Genomic DNA, 27,992 nt, shown 5'->3' with positions numbered 1-27,992 from the left:
TAGCGAACATCATGAGGTCCCATGGGTTTATCCCTGTGTCATATGCTGATGACACCCAACTCCTCTTCCCTTTTACACACTTTACCGATGAGGTCAGGAACTCCTTCTCCCAGGGGATGAAGGCAGTGGCCCACTGGATGGCATCTAACTTCCTGCAATGTAATGTTGCTAAAACGGAAGTGATGCTGTTAGGTGAGGCCAACCTCCTGTGGTCCCCTGACTGGTGGCCACAGGATTTGGGACCAGTCCCGGAGCCGAAACAGGTGGTAAAAAATCTCGGTGTGCGTCTGGACCAGGAGCTGTCCCTGAAGCAACACAGCAACCAAGTGGTGGGCTCGTGCTTCCATGTCATCGGAATGTTAAGGAAAGTGTTTCCCTTGCTCCCTGACTCTACCAGGAGGACGCTAGTGCAGGCTTTGGTGTTGAGTCGTTTAGAATATTGTAATGGGTTGCTTCTATCAGCTAATGAGGGAGTAATTGCTAGATTGCAGGTGGTCCAAAATACCGCGGCCCGCCTTGTTCTAAACCAGCCCCCTCGCACCCCCTCTAAACCCCTCTTGAACACCCTACACTGGCTTCCTGTCAAGCGAAGGGTGAAGTACAAGACTTGTTGCATAATACACAAGTGTCTTCAGAAGAAAGGCCCTGGGTATTTGTTTAATACATTTCTCCCCTATAAACCGTTGCGATCCTTAAGATCCAGTGAACAAGCTCTGTTGCAGGTCCCAAGAGCAAAAAAGACCAGACAAGGGGGCAGAGCCCTTTCAATTGCGGGTCCAACGCTGTGGAACAGCCTCCCAGTTTCCTTAAGACTCTGTAAGGAATACCTTCCATTTAGGAAACAATTAAAAACCTTTTTATTTCAAAATTAACAGATAGTATATGTACTCACTGTCTATGTGTAGGAAGGATGCCAAAAGTGCGGAGATAATCCTTTGGGAAGTGATACTAGCGCGTTATAAAACCGCAAATAAGTAAATAAAATAAATAAGTACATTTTAAAAAGACGTGCATACTTTTTGTATTGAAAAAATAACTGTAACAGTAGGCTGTTATAAGTTATAATTTAACAATGTTTAAAACTTAATTAGCAGTAATTAACATATAAAGTGAGACACAGCAGCTATGATACCTGACTTCAAACAACACCGTTCACAGTTTGATTCCCAGCTCCAGCAGCACATTAGCCCACCACTATGTCACTGTGGACAACACCTTGCTTAATCTTCCCAACGCCTCGAGCGCCGGCACACAAATATCCGGGGGTACCTGTACGCTTTACAAATGCTGGTATTTTTTTAATTTAAAAACATAGTGAGGAGAAATATTAGCACATACTTTTTTTTCTTCTATTCTAAACAATATATTTTTTATATCTTCTATGTAGAATTACAGCAATTAATAGATGTTTTCAGTCACGAGAAAGGAAATGACACAGTTTCCAGGTAACAGTTTTTAGTCTCTCCAACGTATGTACATATTAAGGAACTTATACTTTGAGGTTCGAAAGTGAAACCTTTACCGCTTCACATTTTGTAACTTTTCCCAACACGTGCACAAGTGAAACAGTGAAAACAGGAGCACGTGTCAACTGAAAAACGTGACATCTAAAAGGGCGGAGCCATATCTTCCTTACATATACTACCCAATAACCAAAAAGTACATAAACCATACGCGTTGTTTGATTAGTTTCGTTTTTACGAGTTATTTTCACGTGTCCATTCTGTGATGCAGGTTCCCTTTTCTAGCGGAGTTGTTTGATTATGGCATAGTAGATATTTATAATACGTAGCTATTTGTGAATATTTAAAGATTTGTATTACAAAAAAGTGTTATTGGATGTTTTTCCCATTTATATGTACAGTCACCAGGTGGTATTAAGAAACACCCAGAATAGAGGAAACACTGTTCCTTTTCTGGCTCCTTTGAGGTTATATACTGTGACTATGTACATTGTAATAATCAGAGTATAGCGAACGTCAGAGGTGTTAGTGATTGGTCGATGCAAAGACTAAACATTCATTTGATCATAAACTGTAAATCTGTATATTATAAGATTCACAGTCATTATGATCGGAGAGGAGTTTATGAGCCGTCGGCGTAAAGACGAAAGATCTCGAAGTTGCGGGAAAAAAAGCTTTCAACATAATCACCACAGAAAAATATTTCTTATTGATCTTGTTTTGTGTTAATGACTTTATTTTCCTTTTCTGTTTTTTGTGTTACATCACTGAAACTCTATATTGTAATAGAGTATCATATATTCACACAAGAGGAATTAGAGATTTGTCACCGCCAGGAGTAAACCATCTCAAATACAGCTTACTGACCTTTATAACTTACTTGACAGATATTTTTACAGTGAGAATATTTTTCGAAATTGCAGTTTTAAAAAAGATTATTTACATAGATACTTTTTTACTAAAGGCCTTTGATAAACCCTACATTTCTTAATTAATATTTTTGTATTTCTCTTTTTCTTTGTTGTGGTTCCTATTCTCGGTCTCCCTGTACAGTATATAGGAATAGTATTGTATATATATCTACTTTTCTATATATTGTTAATGGAGTACATGATCTGCTACCAGAGCAGTGAGCGGCCTCTAAGTACTACGACAAAACTTTCCTGACTTCTACAGAATAGAGACTGTAAAATTTTTTTTTTTTGTTGTCCTCCTTATTCTTCTTCTCCTGTGGAATACTAAAAAGTCACTGTGTATATTGTAATACTGTGAACGTATAGTACTTTAGAGGAGTTAGAGAACTATCTCTGCGACATACATTCACTACAGTTATTTCCGTTGATAACTTACTACCTTACAGTTTGTAACACTGCTAATATTTTATAAAATAGTAGTCTTTAAAAAAAGTATACATAGAGCATTATTTAATGTTTTGATGAATCATACATTTCAAGGTAAGATGACATAATTTATGTTTAACTGTTTTTTACTTGTTATTGTTCTCCCGACCTGAGATGGTGTAGTACGGAGTGTTTCTTGTAGCACTTCTTTTCTACTCTATCTAAAAGTAACTGATGCCCTCTTATATTAACAAGAATATGGTGCAACACTTTAACATACTATAGGCAACAAAACAAAGGAGGGTGTGGCCACGCAGAAGGGATATTTTATGAATTGCGTTTTTATTTGTCACCCCTCTGATATACACAGCTACACTTTCTTAAGACAGTATATTTGTGATTGCTTAATAAAAACTGTTTCAAACCTAGACTTAATTTTTTGCAGCGCAACCACACCTACTATTTTGTTGCAAGGAAATAGCACTACCCGCGACAGAAGTAAGCACCACACTACAACTATACATAATAAGTAAACATTGCTCCTGAGAAGTAGGTTACTCAGAACCTTATTTAAATGAAGACCGCAACAGCGCGCTTCTTTTTCAACCCCCTCCTCCATATTATAATTTTAGCTCCAAAGATGTAGCACTCCCCATCAGAAAAGTAACCACCACATTATAAGTAAAGACTGCTCCTGTGAAGTATCCCACCCGCTGACTTAATAAAAAGAAGACATCAACACACTGTTATTTTCCCAACATGATTTATAGGCCCCACTCAAATTATATAAATGGCCCTTAAAATATATTTTAAAAATTTACTTTCACAGTCCTTTCCACCTCCTTGTGACCACTGTACAGAGTTAAAAGTGTTCCTACACTCCTCTCTACTACTTTGTTTTCCCCTGCTCCTTTGAAGTAGGTCACACAATGGCTGACAGCAGTGAACCGTTCCCACCCAATAAGGAGCAAACTTGCACTCTGAACATTTTAGTCAATAAAATGTCTATGGTGTTCCCCAGAAGGGGAGAGAATGGCTGTCAACACTTCTACTTTTAATGCTTCACAGCCAATGAACATTAAGCTTGGGAAGGTCCTGCAAAATTTACCTTCACAGTCCCTGTCCACCACCTTGTGACCACTGTACACAGTTAAGTGTTCCTACACTCCCCTCTACTACTGTTTTCCCGTACTCCTTTGAAGTGCGTCACAAAATGGCTGACAACAGTGAAGGGTTCCCAACCAATAACGAGCAAACTTGTACTTGGAACACTTTAGTCAATGAAATGACCATGATGTTCGGAAGGAGGAAATGGCTGTCAACAATTCTACTTTTAATGCTTCACAGTCAATGAACATTAAGCTTGGCAAGGTCCCGCTTGGAACACGTTACCCAATGACATGTCCCTAATACTCCGCGGAGGGGGAAGGAATCGCTGACAACACTTCTACTTTCAATGGTTTACGACCAATCAACATTAAGCTTGGGAAAGTCCTCCTTGGAACACGTCAGCCAATCAGATGCCCTCCTACTCCGCGGAGGGGAAGTGAATGGCTGGCAACACTTCTACTTTCAATAGTTCCCAACCAATCAACACTAAGCTCTGGATGCTCCTCCTTAGAACACGTCAGCCAATCTGATGCCCCTCCTACTCCGCGGAGGAGAAAGGAATAGCTAGCAACACTTCTACTTTCAATGGTTCGCAACCAATAAACATTAAGCTCCGGAAGGTCCTCCTAAGAACATACGAGCCAATCAGAGGTCCATGCTACTCTGCGAAGAGGAAGTAAATGGCTAGAAACACTTCTACTTTCAATGGTTTGCAGCCAATGAACTTTAAGCTTGTTGTTGCAACACCTCAGCCAATTAAACGTTTGTTCCGCGCACAGATACAGAACACGCCCTCCCACATATTATTAAATTTCCTGTCACAAAGTGACACTATCCGTGATAAAAGTGAACACTGCATTACGGTGCATTGTTGTTTTCCCGATATAATTTCTACAGCCTACTGAATCCCCCTCCCAACATAAGTAAAGACCCGGGGCTGCGGGAGCCCCAGCGGACCCCGTTTTTATTTTTTAAGAAACGCCCCCGGGACCTAGCCTACCCAGAGGCCTCATTAAAATATAATTTTTTAGGAAAATGCCCCGGGGACCTAGCCCACCCAGGGGCCTCATTAAAATAAAAATGCGGGAACTCGCGACCGCAGTGCAAATTGCTCCAAATTCTTTTTTTATTTAATGTGTTTTTTGCCCCTGGAGGTCCTTCTGAGACCCCCTAAGCATGCGTAAGGGGTCAGGGTGTTTCTACCCTACCCCCTTCTTTTGTTTTATAGCTTTGTTGCTCTGTTTTCTGGTGACTCGCTTCAACCGAGCCACAAGATGGCTGCCAACACTTCCCGGTTTGGAGTGTTCGCAGCCAATCACAGTGAAGCTCATGCACAGGACTTAGGCTCCGCCCAGATATCAAAACTTGTATTTTTCTAATTTCTCAGCAACTACTGAACGGATTTACACCATTTAAAGATCCAAGCACTACCTTTTTGCTAAATTTGGGGTAATTCCATTCAGTAGTTTCAGCTGTAACCTTGCACAAAGTTTCCTAAGGGAAATTGATTTTTTTCACTCTTATTTTTTTAATTTCTCAAAAACGGATTTACACCATTTAAAAAAAAGGTCGCTTTCTGAACCAAGCTCTACCTTTCTGCCAAGTTTGGGGTAATTCCGTTCAGCAGCTCGGGCTGTAGCTTGTTGCAAAATTTCCTATGGAAATTAACATGGGGGAAAACATATTTTAGGACCCCTTTTTTTCTCAGCCCACACTTGACGAATCACCCCAAAACTTTCAGGATAGGAGCTGATCTGGATAGACTTTTTTGGGGGAGAATTTCGCAAAGATTAAGTTATTAGCAAATCAAAAAATGCTTTTCCTTTGGAAACTAGGTTGTAACTATAACTACCTACTGGCGACTGCCAGTAGGTGATAACTTTGCGCCTGTTAAATGAATTTCTGCTAAACTTTTCAGACCTATTGCTTTTTCTACAGTAGCAGATGATGCAGGTCTATTACTTTTTCTATATTGGTGGATGATGCAAAGTTTTGTGAGGATTAGTTAAGAGGGTGCAAAGAAAAAAGGAAGGGTCCCAAAAAGTATTTTCCTACCAATGCATTTTTCATGGATTATTTAGACAGACATAGCGGCAAAACGGCTGCACACATTTTAATGGAATTCGGCAGGATTATATATTATATAGTCTGGATAGAATCCTTATTGCTATTTCATACAAATCCGTTCAGTAGTTTTGTAGTTATAAGGCACAGAAACGTAGTGCTATCTCAGGCCATGACATACTGCCCGATGGCAAGGCAGTATATGATTGGCTAGTGACTTCCTTTTTCAAAAGTTAAAGGCAGCCATTTTGTTTAGATCACAGTTTGCCTGTATTCTGGGTTAGGGCCTCAACTATAGGTAAGTAGGAGACTTTACTTTTGTTCCCTACCTATTACCACTTTGCTAAAGTGAATTGGGTAGGGAACATTACTACTTTATTAAAGTGGTAATAGGTAGGGAACATTGTTTCTATTTTTCTATATATTTTTTTAAAAAGGTAACAGAGTAATGTGGTACTACCTAGGAAGTACTGAGGTACTTAAAAATGAAATTAAATATGTAAAAAAAAGACTACATTATATTCAAGTTTAAATACAGCATAGTTCAGTGCTTTTTAAAAAAATTATTTTAATCTTAGTCTGTGTTCTGGGTAATAAGGGGAAATATAGTGTATTACAGTATACTTAAATCAACAAAATCAACAAAAATCTAAATTAAACAATTAAACAAATGAATACAAAAATTAAATGTGTGCAACATTTAAAAAAACACTGTATTGTAGTACAGTGTCATTAAACAAATTAACCAAAAAATAAATGAGTATACATTTTTTTTAAAAACACTGTACTACACTATATTTCCCCTTAAAACCCAGAATGCAGACTAAGTATGATGTAAACTATAATTTGCACTTTAAATTTTGGAAGGTTGGACTATTGTTAAGGCAACACTTAGATGCTTGTTACAATGTCATGTGGAAGGCCATCGAACAGCTCGCCTGTGGTGGTACACCTGACATCTGAGGCATCGGTCCGACTACCGTATTACGATACAGGCAGTCTGACCGATGCCTGCGGGGGGAGGGAGGGTCATCTCTGCCTCCGACAGGCTCAAGGAGCCCGTTGGGGCAGCAGGCCGATCGAAATCCCCAAAATGGAGGCACTGTCTGCTCAGGCACTGCTGTGGGGATTACGATACACCTTTCCGACAGCCTTTTTAAGACGGTTCTGCCGCCATGAAAAGGCTGGCGGAAAGAGTTTTTTGATGCTCCTAACAGGGTCCCTGCTCCCATGGCCCCCCACTATGGACCTTTTGAGTGCACCTTGTGGTTCCCGCCGTAAACATCCATTCATCGTGAGGCAGGCTCTGCATGGTACCTGCGACGCGGTGCATGGATGTTTCAAAAGTTTATTTTTCCTATTGCGGCTTGTGCTGCGGCCCGCAGCACAAGCTGCAATAGGAACCATGCACTTTCCGTTCGCCATTAAGGTGATTACATTCTAATCATGGTAGAGGGACTGCCAACTCCTTGTCGTGCCACACTGTTTCCGCTACAATGAGCGTCTGACTGACATCGTAATAAGGCCCTTATTCTGTGTTTTAAGGGGAAATATAGTGCAGGACAGAGTACTTATGAAAATGTAAAATACCAATTAAATTTATAAAAAAGAAATAATAATAATTTACTACATTATATTTACCATTAAAACCTAGAATGCATACTAATTGCAGTCTAAACACGATGGTACCATGGGGGTACTGGGGGTATTCCACAAACGTTTTATAATATATATGTGTGTGTATATATATATATATATCCAGGACACCGCGTCTTTACTCCATTCGCTCAGGCATTCCCCCAGGCAAGGCAACGCAGACACGGACCAATTTAGTGCAAATTATTTACTCAGTACAAGTTAGCGCATGACGTTTTGGCTCTGAGCGAGCCTTGTTCACATGACAGTGAACCAAATGCAACTCAGTCTTTTTAAAGGGCCCAAAGTTGATTATATATATATATAACAACTTCTACATACCTTTACACAAATATAAACTGTCTCATTCCTTCCTATACACTTATAAAACAGTAGGAGACTTTATTTACAGCTAAAAGATAGAACAAAGCTAATGTATGATCTAAACAAAAGGGCTGTTTTATACTTTTGTAAGAGCAGCTATTAGCCATTCACATTCAGTTTTGTCATCAGTATGCACCGTGGCATACTGCAAAATTACAGCAGTATACCACAGCCCAATACCACACTCCACCCCACTCTACAACATGCCACTCTATCTAGGACACTCCACGCCACTTCACTTGATGACATGCCATTCCATGCCATTCCGCTGCAGAACATGCCACACCACTCTAGGACTTGCCACTTCACTCTACACCCCACCTCTCTAAGACACTATATCAAACGCCACTCTATGACAAGCCACTCCCCTCTACTGTGCAACACCCCACTTCACTCTGTGCCAATCAAACTCTAGAACACATCACTGCAGTCTACCACAGGCCACTCCATTGTACGACATGACTCTCTACTCTACGCCACTCCACGCTGCAACATCCTACTTCAGTCTAGGCCACTCCAATCTACACCCCTCTAAGACATAGTACAACATGCTACTGTATCACACGCCACTCCACTGTACGCGTTGACACTATACTCTATGCCACTCTACTACACTGTTTGCTACTGTTATGTTATGTTGTGTTAATTGAATTTGTTGAGCGCAGCGGTCACCCGAGGGTGTCCTGGCGCTATGTACTGCCTAGCCGTAGTGGGGAGAGGATCATTGAGTAAACAACCACGTCTTCAACCCCCTCCTGAAAAGGAGGAGGTCAGAAGCATTCTTCAAAAAGAATGGCAGATCGTTCCAATCCTTGGATGTACTTACAAAAAAACTCCTGCCTACCTAGGAGGTCTTTTTGACAATGGGTATTCGGACCTTTTTAGCTCCCGTCGAACAAAGGGCCCTTGCTGGGACATACCACTTGAATTTTTTCTTCAAGTGGTCGGGGCCTAAACCATTAAGAGCCTTAAAAGCTGTGCATAAGGCCTTGAAGCGAACCCTTTATTTCACTGGAAGCCAGTGTAGCCTGATTAGCTCATTTTTTACTGAGACTAATTTGGGGGTACCTGATAACAGCCTGGCTGCAGGATTTTGCGCTATCTGCAGCCTATTGATGACTTGTTTTGGGCATTCAGATAGAGGCTGTTACAGTAGTCCAGTGACAAGTAACGTGACTACTGTCCTGAAGCTACCATCCAAAAGATCAGGTTTAATTTTCCCTAGGATTCTTAGTATCAGGAAACAGGCGGAAACCACTGTACTGGTATGATCTCTAAATGTCAATTTATTGTCTACTGTTACCCCCAGGTTCTTGGCTTTCTGTGTAGGCAAAGGGCAATTCCCCAATTCTGCTGGCCACCAGCCCGGGGTCCAGATGTGGGGATTGTTTACGAAGACAATGATCTCAGTTTTGGTGGAAATCAATTTCAAACAGTTAGAGGTCATCCACCCAGCTATCTCTTTCATACAATCATGAAAGAGCAATACCGTTGCTTTTTCCTCGCCGTCATTAAATGATAATACTATTTGAGTATAATTGGCGTATGAGGTAAGCTGAAAGCCAAAAGATTTTATAAGGCCAGCCAATGATATCATATAAACATTGAAAAGTGTAGGACTTAATGAGGACCCCTGGGGGACCCCACAGGGAAGGCGGAATGGATGAGACTTATTATTGTCCAAGTTGACCGTATGTGAATATCTGAGAGAAAAGAGTACAGCAATTTCCATGCCACACCCTGTACTCCTACCTCCGACAGACGGTCCATCAAAACCGTATGATGGACCGTGTCGAAGGCTGCTGATAGATCTAACAAAATCAGGACAGCCTTCCCTCCACCGTCCAACGCCTCCCTTACTTCTTCAGTGGCTTTAATAAGAGCCAGTTTTGTATTATGTTCGGCTCTAAAGCCATATTGTGTTGGATCAAGTAATTGGTTGGTCTGAAGATGTGAACTAAGCTGGATGTTCATTGCCTTTTTAATGATTTTGGCTGGCATTGGCAACCGCAAAATTGGCCTATAACTACTGGGGTCTGCGGGATCCATTGTTGTTTTTTTTCAATGAGGGAAGAATAGACGCCTTTTTCCACTCTTTGGGGAAACACCCAGAAGCAAAAATGTTATTAATCAAAGGGTGTCGGGCGGATCCTATTGTTTCAGGAATAGTTTTTAAAATCGAGGCTGGGCAAGGATCAGTGGGGGAGCCTGAGCGTATGGAGTTCAGAAGGTTAATGGTCTCAGATCTTTCTAAAGGGATGAAGCGGTCAAATACAGGCACCACACTCAGTCCAGTTTGCGGTACTTCCGAACAGAAAGTTCAGTCTCCCTTCTGGGCTGGCGAAAAAATAGAGTATATACACTCAGCCTTATGTTGGAAAAAGGTAGCTAGCTTGTTACAGAGTTCAGGGCTGCTAGCACTCACAGATGAATTTGGTGAGGCAAGTTTTTTAACGTCTTAAATAGTTCTTTAGCGTTAGATTTTACTCGTAGAATTTCACGCGAGAAGTAAAGCTTTTTTGTTTCCAGCAACAATTCTTTATAACATTTAAGACTTTGCCTGTACGTTTCGTTATCACTGTTTGTATAGTCCTTCCTCCAAGCCCGTTCAAGTTTTTTACAGACCAGTTTCTGAATTTTAAGTTTTCTGAATACCAAGGGGCAGAAGGTTTAGCCCGCTTGGGGGTCCATCTTTTAGCAGGGACCAATTTTTTACACGCTTTGTCTAACCAGTCTGTATACATCGCCACGGCTTCATCTACCTCCGATGGGTACGCAACTCCACTCTGCCATGCAACTCTATTCTAGCCTAGAGTATACCACTCTATTCTACGCAAATCCACTTTCCGCCACTACCATTCCAATTTCCACCACACCATTGCAATTTACGCCACTCCACTTTATGTCACTACGCCACTCCATGTGTCAGAATCACACTCCAGGGTACTCCACTCTATGCTCTTCCACTATATGCCACTCCACTCCACTCTACGCCACTCTCCAATATTCCACTCTACTGTACGTTACTCCAGTCTACATTATTCAACTCTAAGCCCCTCGACTGAATACCATTCTACAACATTCCTCTATTCAACTCTACGCCATTCAACTCTACACTATTCGACTCTATGCCACTCCACTGTATGCTATTCCACTGTACACTACTACACTCTACACCACACCACTCTACTGTAAGACACTACATTGTATGACACTTTACTCCACTGTACTATATGACAATCCACTTAACAACACCCCACTCTAAGATTTGAAACACTTTTTAGTACAAAATAAAAACCACTGCAGTTCAATTAAAAAAACAAAGGTTAATGATTAGTTATACCTAGGAATCCTTTATAAATTCTTTCTATACAAACCAAACTTTAACCACACAAACATTAGAAATTCTAAAGTGATACTTATACCTTAAATGTATAATTTACATGCCACCTTCAAATTACTATAACTCGCACTCCTCTGTACACACTGTTGGCAATTCACTTGCCGTACTACATTAACTATAACTCTCCACTCTACCAAGCAAAGTGTGTTATAAATAATTTCATTAGCAATTTCATGAGTCTTGTTAGGAATGATATGATTTAACATGCTATAAGTGATGTAATATGAAAGGGTCTAAGCAATGCATGGAGAAGGCGTGAGTTATAGGTAATTTAGTGGTGCTAGCGAGTCATTGAACATGTATATATACATACATACAGATATATATATGTGTGTGTCTGTCTGTGTGTGTTATTTGTACAAATGAGAAGAAAATATGTTAGTTTCAAACATTTCTCTTAACCTGGTTTGCATTAATTATGTCTTGAATAAGATATGTGTCACATTAATTGTACTTGACGTTGATTTGTTTTGAAGAAATTTGCTCGATATATTGTGATTATCCCTGCTTCCTTAGGGCTACTGGGTTCTCCTGATGTAGTATATGCATTTGCTCAGTAGCAATATTCTGAGAACAATATAAGAATCTAGACAGCTATAGATAAACTGGATAGAAGTATGAATTCAGGATGGGGTCCCTTGTCTTAATCACTCACCGTATTCTGACGTGCAGTTCTCAAAACAAAAACTATTATAATTAAGTTAATAAACATATTGTGCAAAATGCTTGAAACTGTAAACATATTCAGTCACTGTATATCTATAAAAGCAAAACAAAGTTATGAACAGTGTGATATACCTAGCCTACAGCTGGGCCAAGCTTCCTGCTAGCTTTTCATTGCACAACCAAAAGAGCGGTCATCGTTAACCTGAACCCAGTGTCACTCGGAGTCGTCGATATACTTTATCCCATACATAGACTGATGTAAAACGATCAGACGCATCTTAAACCGCACACAGAAGCATCTGCAGGTACTGTAAAGAATACATACCTCTGTGATATTCTCAGAAGGGATATATCGCTCACACGGATGCAGTTTGTCAAGTTGAGTTCTCTTATTTTCCCCCCAGAAGAGCCTTCCACAAAGTTTCTTATCCCGGGATCGCTTATTCTAAAATACAAACAGAGTTATTTATATGTAGCTCAAGAATGCACAGTCCAAACGGCCATTTGTGAGTAAAGTTGTTCAGCTAAAGTGACCTGTAACGGCAAAATTTGAGCAAAGCATCAAATGCAACTTTCGGAACAAAACCATGTTATTTTTCCTTGCTACACACACACGGACGTTCTAACAGAGTGCAACTTGCCCCATCTCATCTATTTAATCTACAAGAGGCTATGGAGTCCACTCACCGCACATGTCTAGAATGTATTTTGGCAGGTGTTTTAGGAAACAATTGATTTTTATCACTTCAGAAATATACTAAGACTTTTCCTTTTAGCTTCAGCCTAGCTCCAGCTCTTACAATGTTACACATCACCCTTCTTTTCTTCTTTATGCTCTTTTAACATCAGTTGCAATTCAGTTAACCACCCCATCAGACTCATCTTAGGTGTTACTGATAAATAGAGGTGTAAGCAGAAATTGACAAGAAGAATCACAGTCAGATTTTAGCCGAACCTTAACTAAAAAAGTGATGGCCCGCCACTTTCGACTTTAAAACTGCATGGTCAATACCTTGAATAATACCTGTAAGGAAACTCCCTGTAGAACACTTGTTTCACATTCATGCAAAGACCTAGGCCAAAAAGGTCCCCTTTTGATGAATCATGGAGCATTATACTATTATAAGAACAAAACATGTTGGCGACGTTCAAATAGGCCAGGTGTTTTAGGATTTTAATTGATCTTTGGGGACTTTGGACCAGAGTTAATAGGCCATATATCCCTGGAGGCCTTTTGGTTTTACCTTAAATATTCTGATTTTAATTACGGTGTCGGGACACTGGACCAGAGATTTCTCGGCCGACGTACTTTCTCGACAGCCCAAGAGTAGATTGAGAATTCTCTGAAGACTGGCATTGCCAGGAACATAACCGACAAAGAATTTAAAATTTTGTTCCGGAAGTCATCAATATCCTAGGAAGGTGGTCTTTATCAAACTGCAACCCACCGAAATGTGTCGATGCTCCTACTGTATAGACACTTGAGTATCTATACTAGGGTATCTGCAAGTTTATGAAATTATACAAAGTATTCTAACTTGGCAGATAATTTAACAGTTACGGCTGGTCATATACAAGATATGAACATCTTTCTATATCTCATTTTTCTCTTGGCCGTTTTTTGTGTGTCATTGTTGTTTATCTGTATCTATATCTTTGTTAAAAAATGTATTGGTCTTGATGTTATGAACTGTGATACCGTGCTGATTTGTATATGAAATTTCTAGGTGTTTCTTAGATAAAGTTGTTATTTTTAAAAAAATATATATGTTTTTTAACTGTGTTTTTACATTGTATTTTCATCCCAAGATAAACAATTTACTCTAAATTTTTGAGATTGGAACGTTTATGATCTGATGATGCAGTATGGATATGTGAGTGTCTGTAATTGATGTGTGTGATTTGGCCAAAGAGGACATTTTCTCTGACTCTCTCTATTGGATGCTCCGCCTCTTTGGGTTTTAAGGAGCCCCTCATTTGTTGAAATACATCAGTGTTGTCAAAGGTAAAAAAAAGAAGCATTTTAAAATCTCTGGGGATTGATTTTCGATCAGTTGTTACATTGGGCGGTAGTCTCCTACCAATGGTTTGTGGTCTCTTCTGTGATTTTATAAGTGAATAATTCAGTTTACGCTGCTTCTCAAGCTTTACATTTGAATGTTTTTGTATCTTTGGTAAAAGCAAGTTACATAGATGAAAAGAGAAGCAAAAGCCCATTACACATAGCAAAAGTGCTGGAACCAAACCAGTGATATACAAATCTCCACTATAGAACATTCCCCCCACACAGAAGCTATGTTATTAATCACTACCCTCTGGCATCTGCGTTTTAACCACTTGTTCCACCATGTGCTAATCCTGTACAAGTCATTTTTAGATATGATTCAGAAAATAACTATTCAAGCGGCACTTAATAAACACCTTTCCTAACTGAAGTATGCAACATTCATCAAATGTTCTACGTTCAAATGCTTGCTTTCCATCTAATAGATCAGTGGATTACTCTGGCAGTTACCAATAGGAATACATTACCAGCATTTTCCTAGTACTTAATTTGTTAAAGAAAGAATGCCCTGCCCAAGCTCTGCACAGAAGCCGACAGCCGGTCCATTTCAACGGCGGCGCACCGAATACCAAGGCTGATAGGCTTAGATCCACTACCAGACACTCCCTGTTCCTTTTTAGGTCTCGGCCTGCGAAAGACTGCGCACATGGGCAGTGGAGCTGGCGAGATTTAATGATGTAGAGTGACTTTCACTAGCGAAGTTAAGTCCCGCCCCTCTTTTCCATTGGCTGGCGTCACCGGTTATGCTAAACGGTGGCCAGCCATTGGAGAAGAGGTCCTAGTGACGTTCTTTTTTCTCTTTAGGCCCCGTCCTTTTCAGACTGGCTTACTTGACTTACTGCTGGCGTAAAAGGTTTCTTATCTTCTGTTTGGGTCCAGATGGCCCCATAAAGAAGATAAGGAACCTTTTATGCCAGCAGGAAGCCAGAATCTTGTTTTTCTTTCCTTTTTGTATAATCGCGGCACCCTCGCTTTACTCTTAATGTTACAAGCAAAGTGCGGGTGCCGCGATTATACCAAAAGTAAAGAAATAGAAAGAAACGTCTATTTCTTTACTTTTAGTATAATCGCGGCACCTGCGCTTAGCTACTAATATTTTGAGTAAAGCGCGGGTGCCGCGATGATACCAAAAGTAAAGAAATAGATGTTTGTTTTTATTTCTTTACTTTTGGTATCATCGTGCACTCGCGCTTTACTTGTAACATTAAAAGTAAAGCGTTGGTGCTGCGATGATACCAAAAGTAAAGAAATAGAAACAAGCATCTATTTCTTTACTTTTTGTATCATCGCGGCACCCGCGCTTTACTACTAACATTAAGAAGATAAGCCAACTCCTGCAACCGGGGTACGTTGCATGCCTGAAAACCCTGCTGACTGGCCTCTCTCTGATCTGCCGCCTTTGAAGTTTGGAAATAAAGCTGCGCCGAGTCCAAGTGCGGGAATAAATGGGGGTTAGTTAGCGCTGACTGCAACGGTTGTGTTTCTGTTAATCATATGATACAAGAGGCAAATATGATATTCACATTGTATGGCTGGGTACATCTGTGTACGTATCAATATTGTGTTAGTGCTAACAGAGAGGTTTGTCGTTGACGCCCGTTTGCTGGCAGGGGAGGGTGGTAAGAGGTGTGTTTTGAATGTCATTATCGGAAGTGTTTACTACGACTGGACTGTCGTCTCATCGGGGTTCGAAGAGGGCTTCACTGAAACCTCAGGCTCTCCCTACTGCACAGTGGAGGGCGTAGGAACACGCTCGCTGCCCTGTGGCTGTGACATTAAGAGCAGTATATCAGTTTGATGTGTTAGTTTGTTTACTTGTCAAAAGTGATTGTCTAGGGAAGCGCGTTATTTTAAGGAGGGTGAATCTGTGTTGTTTCAGTGGTTGAGTTGCAGGCTTGTCTTCAAACAGATATATTTTGTGACTTGTAAGAGATGCACAAACTACTAAGCCCTTTGAAGTTTGCAGAAAAAAGCTTTTTGATTTTGCAGTTGTGGATACAATGCTTTTTTCCCCTCTATGTAATAGTTGATTTAAGTCCTGCTGGTCAAAGCTGGCCGTTTCCTTACATTTTTTTTTCAAAGGTGGGATGTGTAAGAGAGCCTTCCTCCCCTTCCCTCCTCCTCCCCTCCCGCCCCACCCCTCACTTTATCCCCACCTCCTGTGATCTCTAAGAGGCACTGCAGACTGGGAGAGGGGCCAGTTGTTGCACAGGACTTGAAGGGAGAGAACCCGGGCTGCTGGAGACGCTAAATGTTTTTGGGAAGGGGCTGTTCTGCAGACCCTGATATTGAAATGCAGATTTCTTTTCACATGCAGTCACCCCGTATTTTTGTGCTGAATTTTCAAGGATGTTGACTTTGTTCCTGGCTCCCTGTGAATGCCTTTTTTGTACCTGAACCCCGTGAGATGTGCTGGTTTCGTTTCTATTTGATTTTGGGACGCTCTTTTGCGCTTTTAGTGGGGTCTGTAGAGTAGATGAAAAGGCGTGGACATTTTAAGGTAATTCCGATCCTGGTCTGCACATGGCAGGCCTGGGAACTGGGGGCGGCTGTCACTGCGCTGCAGAAGGTGGGGGGGGGGAGAAAGGGCAGATTGTGAGGTTTGCGATTCACTTGCAAGTATTGGGTGGTTAAGACCATGAAGTTACACTATTCTTCCAACAGGCGCCTTAACTATGTAAAAATTTAAATGTAAATTGATACTTGTATAGCGCACTACTCACCCACAAGGGTCTCAAGGCGCTTGTACGAATGCCGCTGTGGAACCCATCCTGGCTTTCCCTGTGAGGTGTCCACTCCTGGGCACCCCCAAGGTGGAGGCCAGGCATCCTTAGCGTTGTGGGGGCCGTTGTGGAGATTAAGCAAGCTATTGCCCAGAGTTGCAAAGTGGGACTCCATGATTGGAATAGGCACAGAGGCGAGAATTATCAGGTCCGTGGAATTTTTGAGCCGAAGACCCGCTGAGGCGGGGAATTGAACCCCGGTCCCGGGCTAGACCTCTGCATCAGGGTCTGACGCTCTAACCATTGAGCCACACTTCTCCACTATGTGAGCTGTCTTCTCTGTTTACACTGTTTGGAGACCCTGTGCTCACTTGGAGCCCCAATGCCCACCCTTGCTCACTTGCTGTGCCCCTCCAGGTCCACGGGGGACCACTGAGTGCAGGCCTGGAGTTCCAGAGGCTGACCCGTCGCAGCTCACACACTATTATCGGCACCTCGTCTTCTGCCCCAAACCCAACAGCTGTGCATGTATGTGTCGGGTGAGTAGTGCGCTATACAAGTATCAATTTACATTTAAATTTTTACATAGTTAAGGCGCCTATTGGAAGAATAGTGTAACTTCATGGTAGCAGGTTTGACGCCCAGCAAACCGGACCAGGCATTCAATAAAGTATATCCCTTGTGAGATGTTTTTGCAATAATAAACACATATCTGCCTAGTCATATTCATCTATCGGATTTCAGAGTTCCCCTTGGATCACTGCACGCTGTCAGGACCCCCTAACAGCATGTGATTGCAGGCCCAGCCTCAAGAAGGGCGCCTCACTACTGTACTTACATGCCGTATGCCTGCCCGATCACTGCATCTCGTATGCCATTGTGCCCTGAAGCAGCCGAGTAGCTTGCAATACGCTATATCTCGAGAGCTACAGTGTCACCCCCCCCAAAAATAATGACTGACCCTTTCGGCACCCTGTACAAATGTAGTCTGTACCTATGAGTGTCAAGCAAAACAAACTTGTAAGGTATATATGTTTCCGGGTGTTTGGCGAAACTTTAAAACGGGTACACTGTGAAGTGAATTGTTGGAATCCTGATTTCTCGTTGAGTAGGTCTGTGCATATCACTTCATTTCTCTCAGGTTTCACGTCCTTTTTGGTAAAGTTGGGAGCGCTCAGGAAGAAGCTGAGACCCGGCTTCAGGTGCTGTGTATAAAACCTGACTATTCAACGAAGTTCGAAAGTGGCTAATGACGGTTCTTCATGTGTATAAATGAAGGAATGTCTGTCCAGAAGGTTTTCGTCGAGCACCTGCCCGCCGTGCCCAATGCCGGCGTTGCGATTACCAGGCCTCTGCCTAGTGTTGATTCCACCTTGCACGACCTCACACTATGCCTTCCTATTTCACTTTTGTGGGTTCTTTTCACCCCTTCTATCTTCTGGTGTCACTGCTTTCCTGCCTTTCCCTTTTCTGCCTCTCTTTATCTCTTGCTGTGGGTCATAGTGTGGTGATGAACATGTCACAGGCTCCACAGTGAGTGCGGACGCCCACCATCTGCAAACAAGATCTGCATGTTTCCTAGATCGCGTGCACTCGTTCTTCAGTAGTGTTTTGGGGCCCCTGTGCGGTGCTAACAGGGAACTCGTGGTTTGGATGTGTTAGGAGTATCCCTTCTGCTACGACACGTGCTCTGCTGCCACCTAAGGGCTCATCCTTGGAGGGTCACAAATATTGCCACGAAACTGATTCCAAACCCCCCATATTTTCTCCCACTTCTTAGGGCACCCTCGATGAATGAACACTGACTTTTCTGCCACCATTATTTTGTCCATATCCCGGCACCATTTGCGAAGGGTAGGTGACACTTCGGAGCCTCACAGTAGAGCAATAATGCGTTTTGCCACCATCATACCTAGCATCACCCAATCTTGCTGTCTATGGTTTAAGTCGTTTGGCTCCCAAACATTTAGTAAACAGCACCGGGATTCTGGCGTTAGGGAAATTTGGGATATCGTGCGCATAACTGCTATCCAGTACCTCGCTATGTGTACACAGTCCCATATGGTATGGTAAAATTACCCCTCATCTCCGGAGCCACGCAGGCAAAATTTGTGGGGGGCAGACCCAATTGTGAATAAAGTCGTTCTTGTGTAATATTTTGAGTTGAACCAGTTTCAACCTAGAGGATATCGCTGTTTCCCTGGGAGACGAGAGGGCCTCCTGCCATTCAGAGTCATCAAAGTCGCCCACCTCTCTGGACCATTTCTGTCGCAGCGTGGAATCACGTCAGGGAGATTGTTTATTAATTTCCGATAGGTCAGTGAAGTGGCCCTATCTGGCATATGTTCTGTTAGAAGCCTGTCTTCTAAAGGGGAGGACTCCTGTAGAGCAGTGCCAGGAGGTGTGACAGTTTGAAGTGCGTGCTTAATTTGGAGGTATCTAAACTTTTCCTTTTGCGCCATGTCATACTGTGTTTGAAGGTGGGAGAAATCTACCACCTTTCCCTTTTTCCAGAGGTCACCCACTACTGAGATGCCAATGGCATCCCAGCCCTGGAATCCTTTACTGTTGCGGAGGAGGCCTAATTTGTAGGAATCCCACAGCGGAGTCATCAGCGTAATCGTCCCATTGAATCTTAGACGTCGATTCGCTTTATATCAGAGATGCACCGTGTGTTGTGTGGGTCCAATTAGGTCCGTGGGCATACGACGGCAACAGAGATTGCCAAGTTGGCCTCGGCCCTCCAAGTTATGTTATGTTATGTTATGTTATTTTTATACTTCTATAGCGCACGGCCACTCCACAGAGTATCCCGGCGCTTTATCGAAGGAAACCCAACCGAAGAAGGGAGAACATAACACTAAGAGGACGTGCAGACACAGGAAGCAGCATCAAATTAAGGGAAAAGCCATGTCTTAAGGGCCTTTCGGAAGGACAGAAGGCTAGAAGTCTGTCTCAAAGAGATTGGGAGGTCATTCCAAGCATGAGGAGCTAAGTAGCGAAAAGACCGTCCTCCTGCTCTAGCACGCTTGATAATGGGAACACTCATTTTTGATAGGGACGAAGATCTGAGAGATCTGGGGGGGTTATACCAGGACAATCGTTTGGAAATATATTTGGGGCCTATGCCATGTAGGGCCTTGAAAGTCGTGGTCAAAGTTTTAAACAGAATCCTTTTAGCAATTGGAAGCCAGTGTTGAGAGAAGATCAGTGGCTCTGGCTTTTCTTGGAAGACCAAAGATGGCTCGGGCTGCAGAATTCTGGGCGATTTGCAGACGCCTGACCAGATATTTGGGAAGTCCCAGAAACAAAACATTAGCATAATCCAGCCTAGAGCCAATCAGTGCCTGGACAATGATTTTTCTGTGCTGGATAGAGACTAGAGGGAGGAATCCGAAGGATGCCGAAACATTTCCCAGTAAGAGATGAAATATGCGGTCCGAAAGATAGCTCGTTGTCAATCATAACTCCCAAATTTTTGGCTTTCAAAGACGAACTAGTGGGAGGAAACATATCTTGCGGCCACCAGGGTTTCCAATCAGGCTCAGAGGTACAGCCAAAGAAGAGCAACTCTGACTTGTCGGAGTTGCACTTCAGCCCATGACGTCCAAACCACTCAAAAACAGCGCTCAAACAGCCCTTGACCTGGGCACCGTCAAACAGCCCATCCTTGTTGCTTACAAAGAGGAGCTGGGTGTCATCAGCATAGGTGACAATCCGGGCGCCGAAAGACTCCGCCGTCACCGCCAGGGGGGCCATAAAGATGTTAAAAAGGAGGGGGCTCAGGATGGAACCTTGAGGAACCCCCACTTCAAGCGGTGACATTTCGGCGGAGTAGGGAGGCGCCCAGATTGTCTGCCGGCGGTCGGCTAAGAAGGATTTAAGCCAATTCAACACCGTTCCCCGCAGACCAAAGTCCCAGAGTCTGGAAAGAAGAAGTGCGTGGGGAACGGTGTCGAAAGCCGCCGACAGGTCTAGCATAATCAGTACCACTTTTTTTCCAACATCCAACTCCTCCCTGATGGCATCTGTGACTTCAAGGAGCGCGGTCTCCGTGCTGAAATTTGCACGGAAGCCAGATTGAGTGCTATGCAACAGACCCTTTTCCTCAATGAAATTAGAAATAGATCTGTGAACAAACCTCTCAGTCACTTTCGCCAGAGCAGGGAGTAGGGAGATGGGTCTATAATTCGCATGGACTGAAGGGTCGAGCGCTGGTTTTTTAATGAGTGGCAGGATCATGGCGCTCTTCCAAGCTTTGGGAACTACCCCGGAAGAGAGCGACAGATTCAAGATGGGATTTACCAGGTCATTTAGAACAGGTGCCATATTTGCTAGACACTTGGCAGGGCAAGGATCCTGTGGAGATCCGGATTTAAGACTTGCCAAGATATCAAGAGAACTCTCATGATCTAATGGGGGAAAATCACACAGGAAGGGACCATGGTCTGGCAAGGGACACCCCAGACTCATCGTATGCTGCTGAAAAGTGGCCTGGAGAGATTCTTGAATAGTGGTAATTTTCTGTACAAAATAGACAGCCAATTCCTTCAGCCAAGCTTCAGAGTGAGCATGGGTCGGAGTAGAAGCAGAAGGAGAAGTGAAATCTTTTACCACCCTGAAAATATCCTTGCAAGAATGCTCCGCTTCATTTATTCTAGATTCCAGATAGGATTTTTTACCTTCCCAAATGGATTTATGGTAGGCTCGAGTCAGCGTCTTGAAATTTAGCCTCTCAGTATGATCATAAGATCGCCTCCAAGCTCTTTCTGCTTTCTTAAGATCTTGTCGTGCTTTTTTTAAATGAGGGGTAAACCAAGGGGCAGATGCTCTCTTATCGGCAGAATTTTGTTTCTTGGCCGGAACCAAGCTCTCTAGACGATCTGTGAGCCAGTTATGAAAGAGAGCAGTGTAATCCTCTACATTGTCAGAGGTGGGACAAGGGAAGTTAGTTAAAGCATTTGATAGCATCTCTCTAGTAAGAAGATGGAAAGATTTAGAGAGATGCTTTAACGACCCAACAGGTTTGGACCGTGATGAAGCCATGACAGGGATGGAAAAAGTGATGAGAAAATGATCTGACCACAAAACTGGCATGGGAGGGTCAACACAGATAGGAAGAGTAGAGAAGATCTGGTCCAACGTGTGGCCTTTATTATGAGACGGTCCTGCCACATAAGGAGATAGGCCAAGCACGGAAGTAATATCTAACAGTTTTTGAGTGTCCGGATCTGAGCTGTTGTCCATATGAATATTTAAGTCACCTAATAGAAAGCAATGATTGGACCTAAGGCATGGGGTCGATAGGGCTGCCTGCAGTTCTTCTAAAAACGGCCCCACCGAGCCTGGTGGTCTGTAAACAAGGATACCAGTACAAGCCTGGGAAGATGAGAGCTGAAGAGTGAAGCCAAGGGCTTCACTGCCCTGTATATTATCTACAGGGAAAGTGCGACATGCTATGTTCTTATTAACTATGATAGCCACTCCACCACCTCTACCAGATGGCCTGTCTTTCCTATAAATATTGTAGGCGGAGGGTACGGCATTTGCCAAATCGGGGGAAGAAGATTCAGACAACCAAGTTTCCGTTAGGAATAAACAGCATACCTTTGAATCCTGTAGCATATTCCAAATGTCTAGAGCGTGGCCAGGTAAGGATCTGGTATTCAGTAGTAAACATTGATGCTGGATGGGTGGGCTAACCTGCGTAAGTGATTTCCGATCAGGAAGGCACCAACCACATGTGTTACACCCTTTCTTCAGAGCCCGCCCTCCTGGGAATACATGATGGCAACGACCACACGGAGGGTGGAGAGAACGAAGCTCGGGGCTGGTATACGTGAGCATACTAAGGCACATATTGCCACTAGCTCAGGTAGAGGATAAAGAAAATAGCCGTCCGGCCCCGTCCGCTTCCGTGCCGCTGACTGGCGCAGACTGGCTACTCTTTGGCGCCTCTTCGGCGTGTATACGGCGCTACCGCTGCGCGTCACCGCTGCGCTAGGTAGGGAGAGGTCTTATAGATTAGGTGAGGGTGGAGACTAGCCCGTCAACCTCCCCAAGATGGCTGGCCAGGATGGAACAGCCAGGAACCAGGAAGTGGTGTCGCTTCAACCTCCCTCCGCAACAATCAGCACAGAAGCTGTGGTGGACCAGGGAGTAGCGAGCAAAATGCAAGTAAGAGCTCAGCAATTGTTTTTAAAAACACATTATCACACTCAAAAGGTATTTAAAATATCTGTAAAACAAAGTAGAATGCTTGCAGTAATCCTAGTGAGAGTCAAGCGCTAGCGCTACGATCTTCGTTTGGTCAATGATCGTGCGCGAAAGACTCCCGCCCTAAAATAGTCAGGGCGAGGGGGAGACTAGCCCGTCAACCTCCCCAAGATGGCTGGCCAGGATGGAACAGCCAAGAACCAGGAAGTGGTGTCGCTTCAACCTCCCTCCACAACAATCAGCACAGAAGCTGTGGTGGACCAGGGAGTAGCGAGCAAAATGCAAGTAAGAGCTCAGCAATTGTTTTTAAAAACACATTATCACACTCAAAAGGTATTTAAAATATCTGTAAAACAAAGTAGAATGCTTGCAGTAATCCTAGTGAGAGTCAAGCGCTAGCGCTACGATCTTCGTTTGGTCAATGATCGTGAGCGAAAGACTCCCGCCCTAAAATAGTCAGGGCGAGGGGGAGACTAGCCCGTCAACCTCCCCAAGATGGCTGGCCAGGATGGAACAGCCAAGAACCAGGAAGTGGTGTCGCTTCAACCTCCCTCCACAACAATCAGCACAGAAGCTGTGGTGGACCAGGGAGTAGGGAGCAAAATGCAAGTAAGAGCTCAGCAATTGTTTTTAAAAACACATTATCACACTCAAAAGGTATTTAAAATATCTGTAAAACAAAGTAGAATGCTTGCAGTAATCCTAGTGAGAGTCAAGCGCTAGCGCTACGATCTTCGTTTGGTCAATGATCGTGCGCGAAAGACTCCCGCCCTAAAATAGTCAGGGCGAGGGGGAGACTAGCCCGTCAACCTCCCCAAGATGGCTGGCCAGGATGGAACAGCCAAGAACCAGGAAGTGGTGTCGCTTCAACCTCCCTCCACAACAATCAGCACAGAAGCTGTGGTGGACCAGGGAGTAGCGAGCAAAATGCAAGTAAGAGCTCAGCAATTGTTTTGAAAAACACATTATCACACTCAAAAGGTATTTAAAATATCTGTAAAACAAAGTAGAATGCTTGCAGTAATCCTAGTGAGAGTCAAGCGCTAGCGCTACGATCTTCGTTTGGTCTGTCGGCGAGATATGCCGGCTCGGTCTGGGGAGCATGCAACCAGTAGTTTATCTGCTTAAGATGGGCTGCCCAGTAATAGAATTCTACGTTCGGAAGCGCTATACCTCCATCGTACCAACCCCTTATTAACTTATCTTGTGCAATACGTGGTGGCTTCCCATCCCACAAGAGAGTGGTAACGGTTGCAGTTACAGTTCGAAAATAAGATCAGGGACCAGGAACGGTGTATTTTCAAGGACGTATAAAAACCGTGGGAGCGCCATCATTTTGTACAATGCAGCCTTAGCCAAGAGAGTGAGAGGAAGCATTCGCCAGATCTTAACGTCTCTTTTAAACCGCTCTAGGTGAGGATTAAGATTCAGGTCAAAAAATTCAGTAGGGTCAGACGTGATGTAAATACCGAGGTATTTGAACGCTGTCTCAGTAGGCCGCAGGGGCAACTCGAGGGTAAGACGGGGGGGGGGACCGGTCAGTACATGAAGGACGGACGTAGACCAATTAATATTGTAAACTGATGCTCTGCCAAATTTTTCACATACGTTCAGGAGTTCTAGGATGGATTTCTTGGGGGAGGTGAGGTATAGCAAAATGTCATCAGCATATAGGGAAATTCGGTCCTCCCACGAGTTGGTCCAGGAGAGTCTTTTAATAGAGGGTTCCCATCTAATCCATATTGCGAGTGGCTCAAGGATCAGCACGAAGAGCAGCAGGTATAAAGGGCATCCCTGTCTTGTGCCGCGTCCAAGCGGGAAATCTCGAGAGATGCGTCCATTGGCCGAGACATGGGCCAAAGGTTTGTTGTACAGGAGGCGAATCCATGCACAGTATTTCGGGCCAAAGCCCATATGACGGAGGACCGCAAAGAGGTAGGGCCACTCTACAGTGTCGAACGCCATGGTGGTGTCCAGGAAGAGTATAACGGAAGGCTCCCGGATATATGACTTGTGGGCCAGAACTGCGTGGAGTCTGCGTAAGTTGAGGGCAGTGCTGCCATGCGGCATAAATTCAGACTGATCAGGATGTACTATGGAGGCAAGATGGGGGGTAAGGCGCAATGGCAGCAGCTTGGCTAGAATCCTAGGTTCTGCGTTGATCAGAGAAATTGGGCGGTAGGACGCACAATCTCTCTCTGGTCTGCCGGGCTTGTGTATCGCGACTATAGTGGCGAGGCGCTGGTCTCTCGGTAACTCTCCCACCTCCAGGCTAGCAAGAAACATCTCAAGTAAAAAGGGTGCAGTCGTCTGTGCAGTCCGTTTGTATAGTTCGACTGGGAGGCCATTAGGCCCAAGCGCCTTACCTGACGCTAGAGAGTAGGTTGCAGTTTCTAGTTCTTCTAAGGTGATGTCTGCCTCCAACAGGAACGCCGCTTCAGGGGAGAGTTCAGGGATTGTCAGGTCTTTTATATAGTCACACGCCTCTTATGATGTACAGGCCGCCCGTGGAGCATATAGTTGTTCGTAATGATCGGCTAACGACGTCCACTATTTCGTCCGGCTTACTGACCACGGCGCCTGTAGGGGACAACAGCTGTGCTATGACCCTATTTCCTCTTTCTTTCCTGTCCAGCCAGGCTAACATCTTCCCAGCCTTGTCACCTAGTTTGTATACCCTAAGTCTAGTTGCTTGCAGGCCTTGAATTGCACTCTCCCGCTGGTACGCCACATACGCAGTTTGCTTAAGCTTAACCTCAAGGGAGGCGGTAAGTGAGGGGCGCATAGCCTGGTCAGTCAGTGCAGTGTTGAGCTCCTCCTCCAGATTATCTAATTCAGCCCGTTGAGATCGTTTGTGACCTGTAATGGAGGCCAGGGCAGGACCACCTTATAGGCCTCCCATAACGTGCAAGGGGAGTCCACAGATCCAGCCTTTTCTTGGAAGAAGTGACTAGTGGTGGCTGTGAGGTGCTTCATGATAGGGCCAACATGTAAGAAACAAGCATGAAGCGGAAACATACGCCTCCTAGAGGCCTGGTGATGTGTGTATTTCAGCAGTAGAGGGGAATGATCAGATATGCCACTAGGACGGATCATTACCTCCTCTATTCCGGACAGGCCGTCTGCGGAAATTAGGAAGTGGTCAATACGTGTATGACAGTCGTGGGCTGCAGAGTAATAGGTGTACTGTCGCTCGTTAGGGTGTGTGTGTCTCCAGCCATCTGTGAGCCCCAAAGCGTCCAGGAGACCAAGGAGGCGTCTCCCGCCCTGCACCCCCGGTCTAGTGGGAAATCTGTCTCGAGAACCGTCAACTATATCATTGAAGTCGCCCCCTATTAGCAGTGTTGCAGTGGGCAGTGATAGTACAAAGTTCGTCAGGGCTGAGTGTGCTTGTGTGTGGAGGGCCGGTGGGACATACACAGAGACCAAATTGAACAGTTGACCCTCCCATTGACATGTAAGAGCAGCAAATCGACCCTGGTCATCAACTCGCGTTTGTTGTACCACCAGAGGGAACTTCTTCCTGATAAGTATTCCCGTACCCCTAGAACCTGAAGAGAATTCTGCGTGAGCGATCATCTGATACCCCCATCTATCCATGGCCTTGACTGTCGAGCCCGTTAGATGCGTTTCCTGCAGCAGGACCACCGTGGGGCCACAGCGTTTTAGATATTGTAAAACCAGCCCTCTCTTCACCTTATCTCCAAGACCACAGACATTCCAAGACAATATCGGCAGGGCTGTTTGTGGAGCTCTGGGCTCCTGCGAATTGCAATCAGCCATAAGTCAAGGTAACAAACCACATTTCAAAGCTATCTTTGTCCCATTCAGATCCCGCATCAAAAGGGAATAGTGCCCCAGTAGCATTGCATACTGCCAAGACAAGAGCGACATAAGTACATTGATTAAACATACGGATTTGTCTCAATATCACTGGCAAACTGTACCTGTCTTCTCGTCGCGTACACAGTATATACATCTCATCACATCCTGCCATGACGTACATAAATACAAAACCAAGAACTACTCTGCTCAGCTGCATCGCAACATTTTCTCCATCAGCAATGTTCAAGAACAGAGCAAGGAAAACAACAAAACCCCAAACCCTGGTTCCCACCCTCCCTCCCTGCCGTCCTGCTTAGCGGACCTGTGAGGTGTGTCAAACATCTAGAGCAACGCTTGGTCCACAAGGCTAGAATCACATACCACATTGCTGTCTCACAAAGATTGTAATTAACAAAACAGAATAAGAGAACCGCATATAGAATGGAACCAACAGTTCTAAGCACATCAGTTACCTTCCCATCCCCAATCCCACCCACCCTCCCTGCCTCCCTGCTTAGCGAACCTACAACTGCCCGCCACCCCAACTTAGCAGAGTGCTTTCTCCCTCCCATAGCTGCAATACTTGCGTGTCAGGGGTAAGTCCTACAAGGCAGCAGCCTTTTGGAGTCCCGCAGGTCATCCCCAGTCCAGAACTACAAGTCCGCCCACACGTTGGCATCCGAAGATTCCGGATTAACAAGTACAAATGAGTGTCTGCTGCATGGCCAGCCCTACTCCTCCCCAGGGGGCAGTCCATGATGGGGCGCAGCGCTGCCGGTGCCCAGGTCATCCGTTGTATCTTCTCCCTCTCGACGGCGGTGTGATCTTGGTCCCCGATCCGCTCTGTTCACCGGTCGCCATCCCTCCAGCCAGTCGTGTGCTGCTTCAGGAGAGTCAAAAAACCAGGTTCGCCCTTCAGCCACCACCCTTAATTTTGCAGGGAAGAGCATGGAATAAGGCAACTCCTGCGCCCGGAGTTGTTTTTTCACTTCGAAGAAGCTGCGGCGTCTTCTTGATGCGGCTGCCGTGTAATCCGGATAAAAGGAAATGGCTGAGTTCTGTATCCGGATGGGGGGGGGGAATCCTTGCAGCTTGTAG

At 44.2% G+C, this 27,992-nt stretch overlaps 1 protein-coding gene across 1 annotated transcript in view; it reads right to left on the bottom strand.

Annotated features, from left to right (window-relative positions):
- Positions 1-27,992, bottom strand: part of FBXL13 (F-box and leucine rich repeat protein 13) — a 1,406,730-nt gene that overhangs the window by 334,289 nt on the left and 1,044,449 nt on the right. The window contains exon 16 of the mRNA XM_086967348.1: positions 12,391-12,510. Within this exon, the coding sequence (XP_086823474.1) occupies positions 12,391-12,510 (120 nt within the window). The remainder of the gene's footprint in view (positions 1-12,390; positions 12,511-27,992) is intronic.

The sequence above is a fragment of the Lissotriton vulgaris genome, chromosome 1_1, assembly GCF_964263255.1.
Source record: "Lissotriton vulgaris chromosome 1_1, aLisVul1.2, whole genome shotgun sequence".
NCBI lineage: Eukaryota > Metazoa > Chordata > Amphibia > Caudata > Salamandridae > Lissotriton > Lissotriton vulgaris.
Note: the sequence above shows the minus strand (reverse complement) of the source record. Positions and strands in the feature narration are given on the sequence as shown.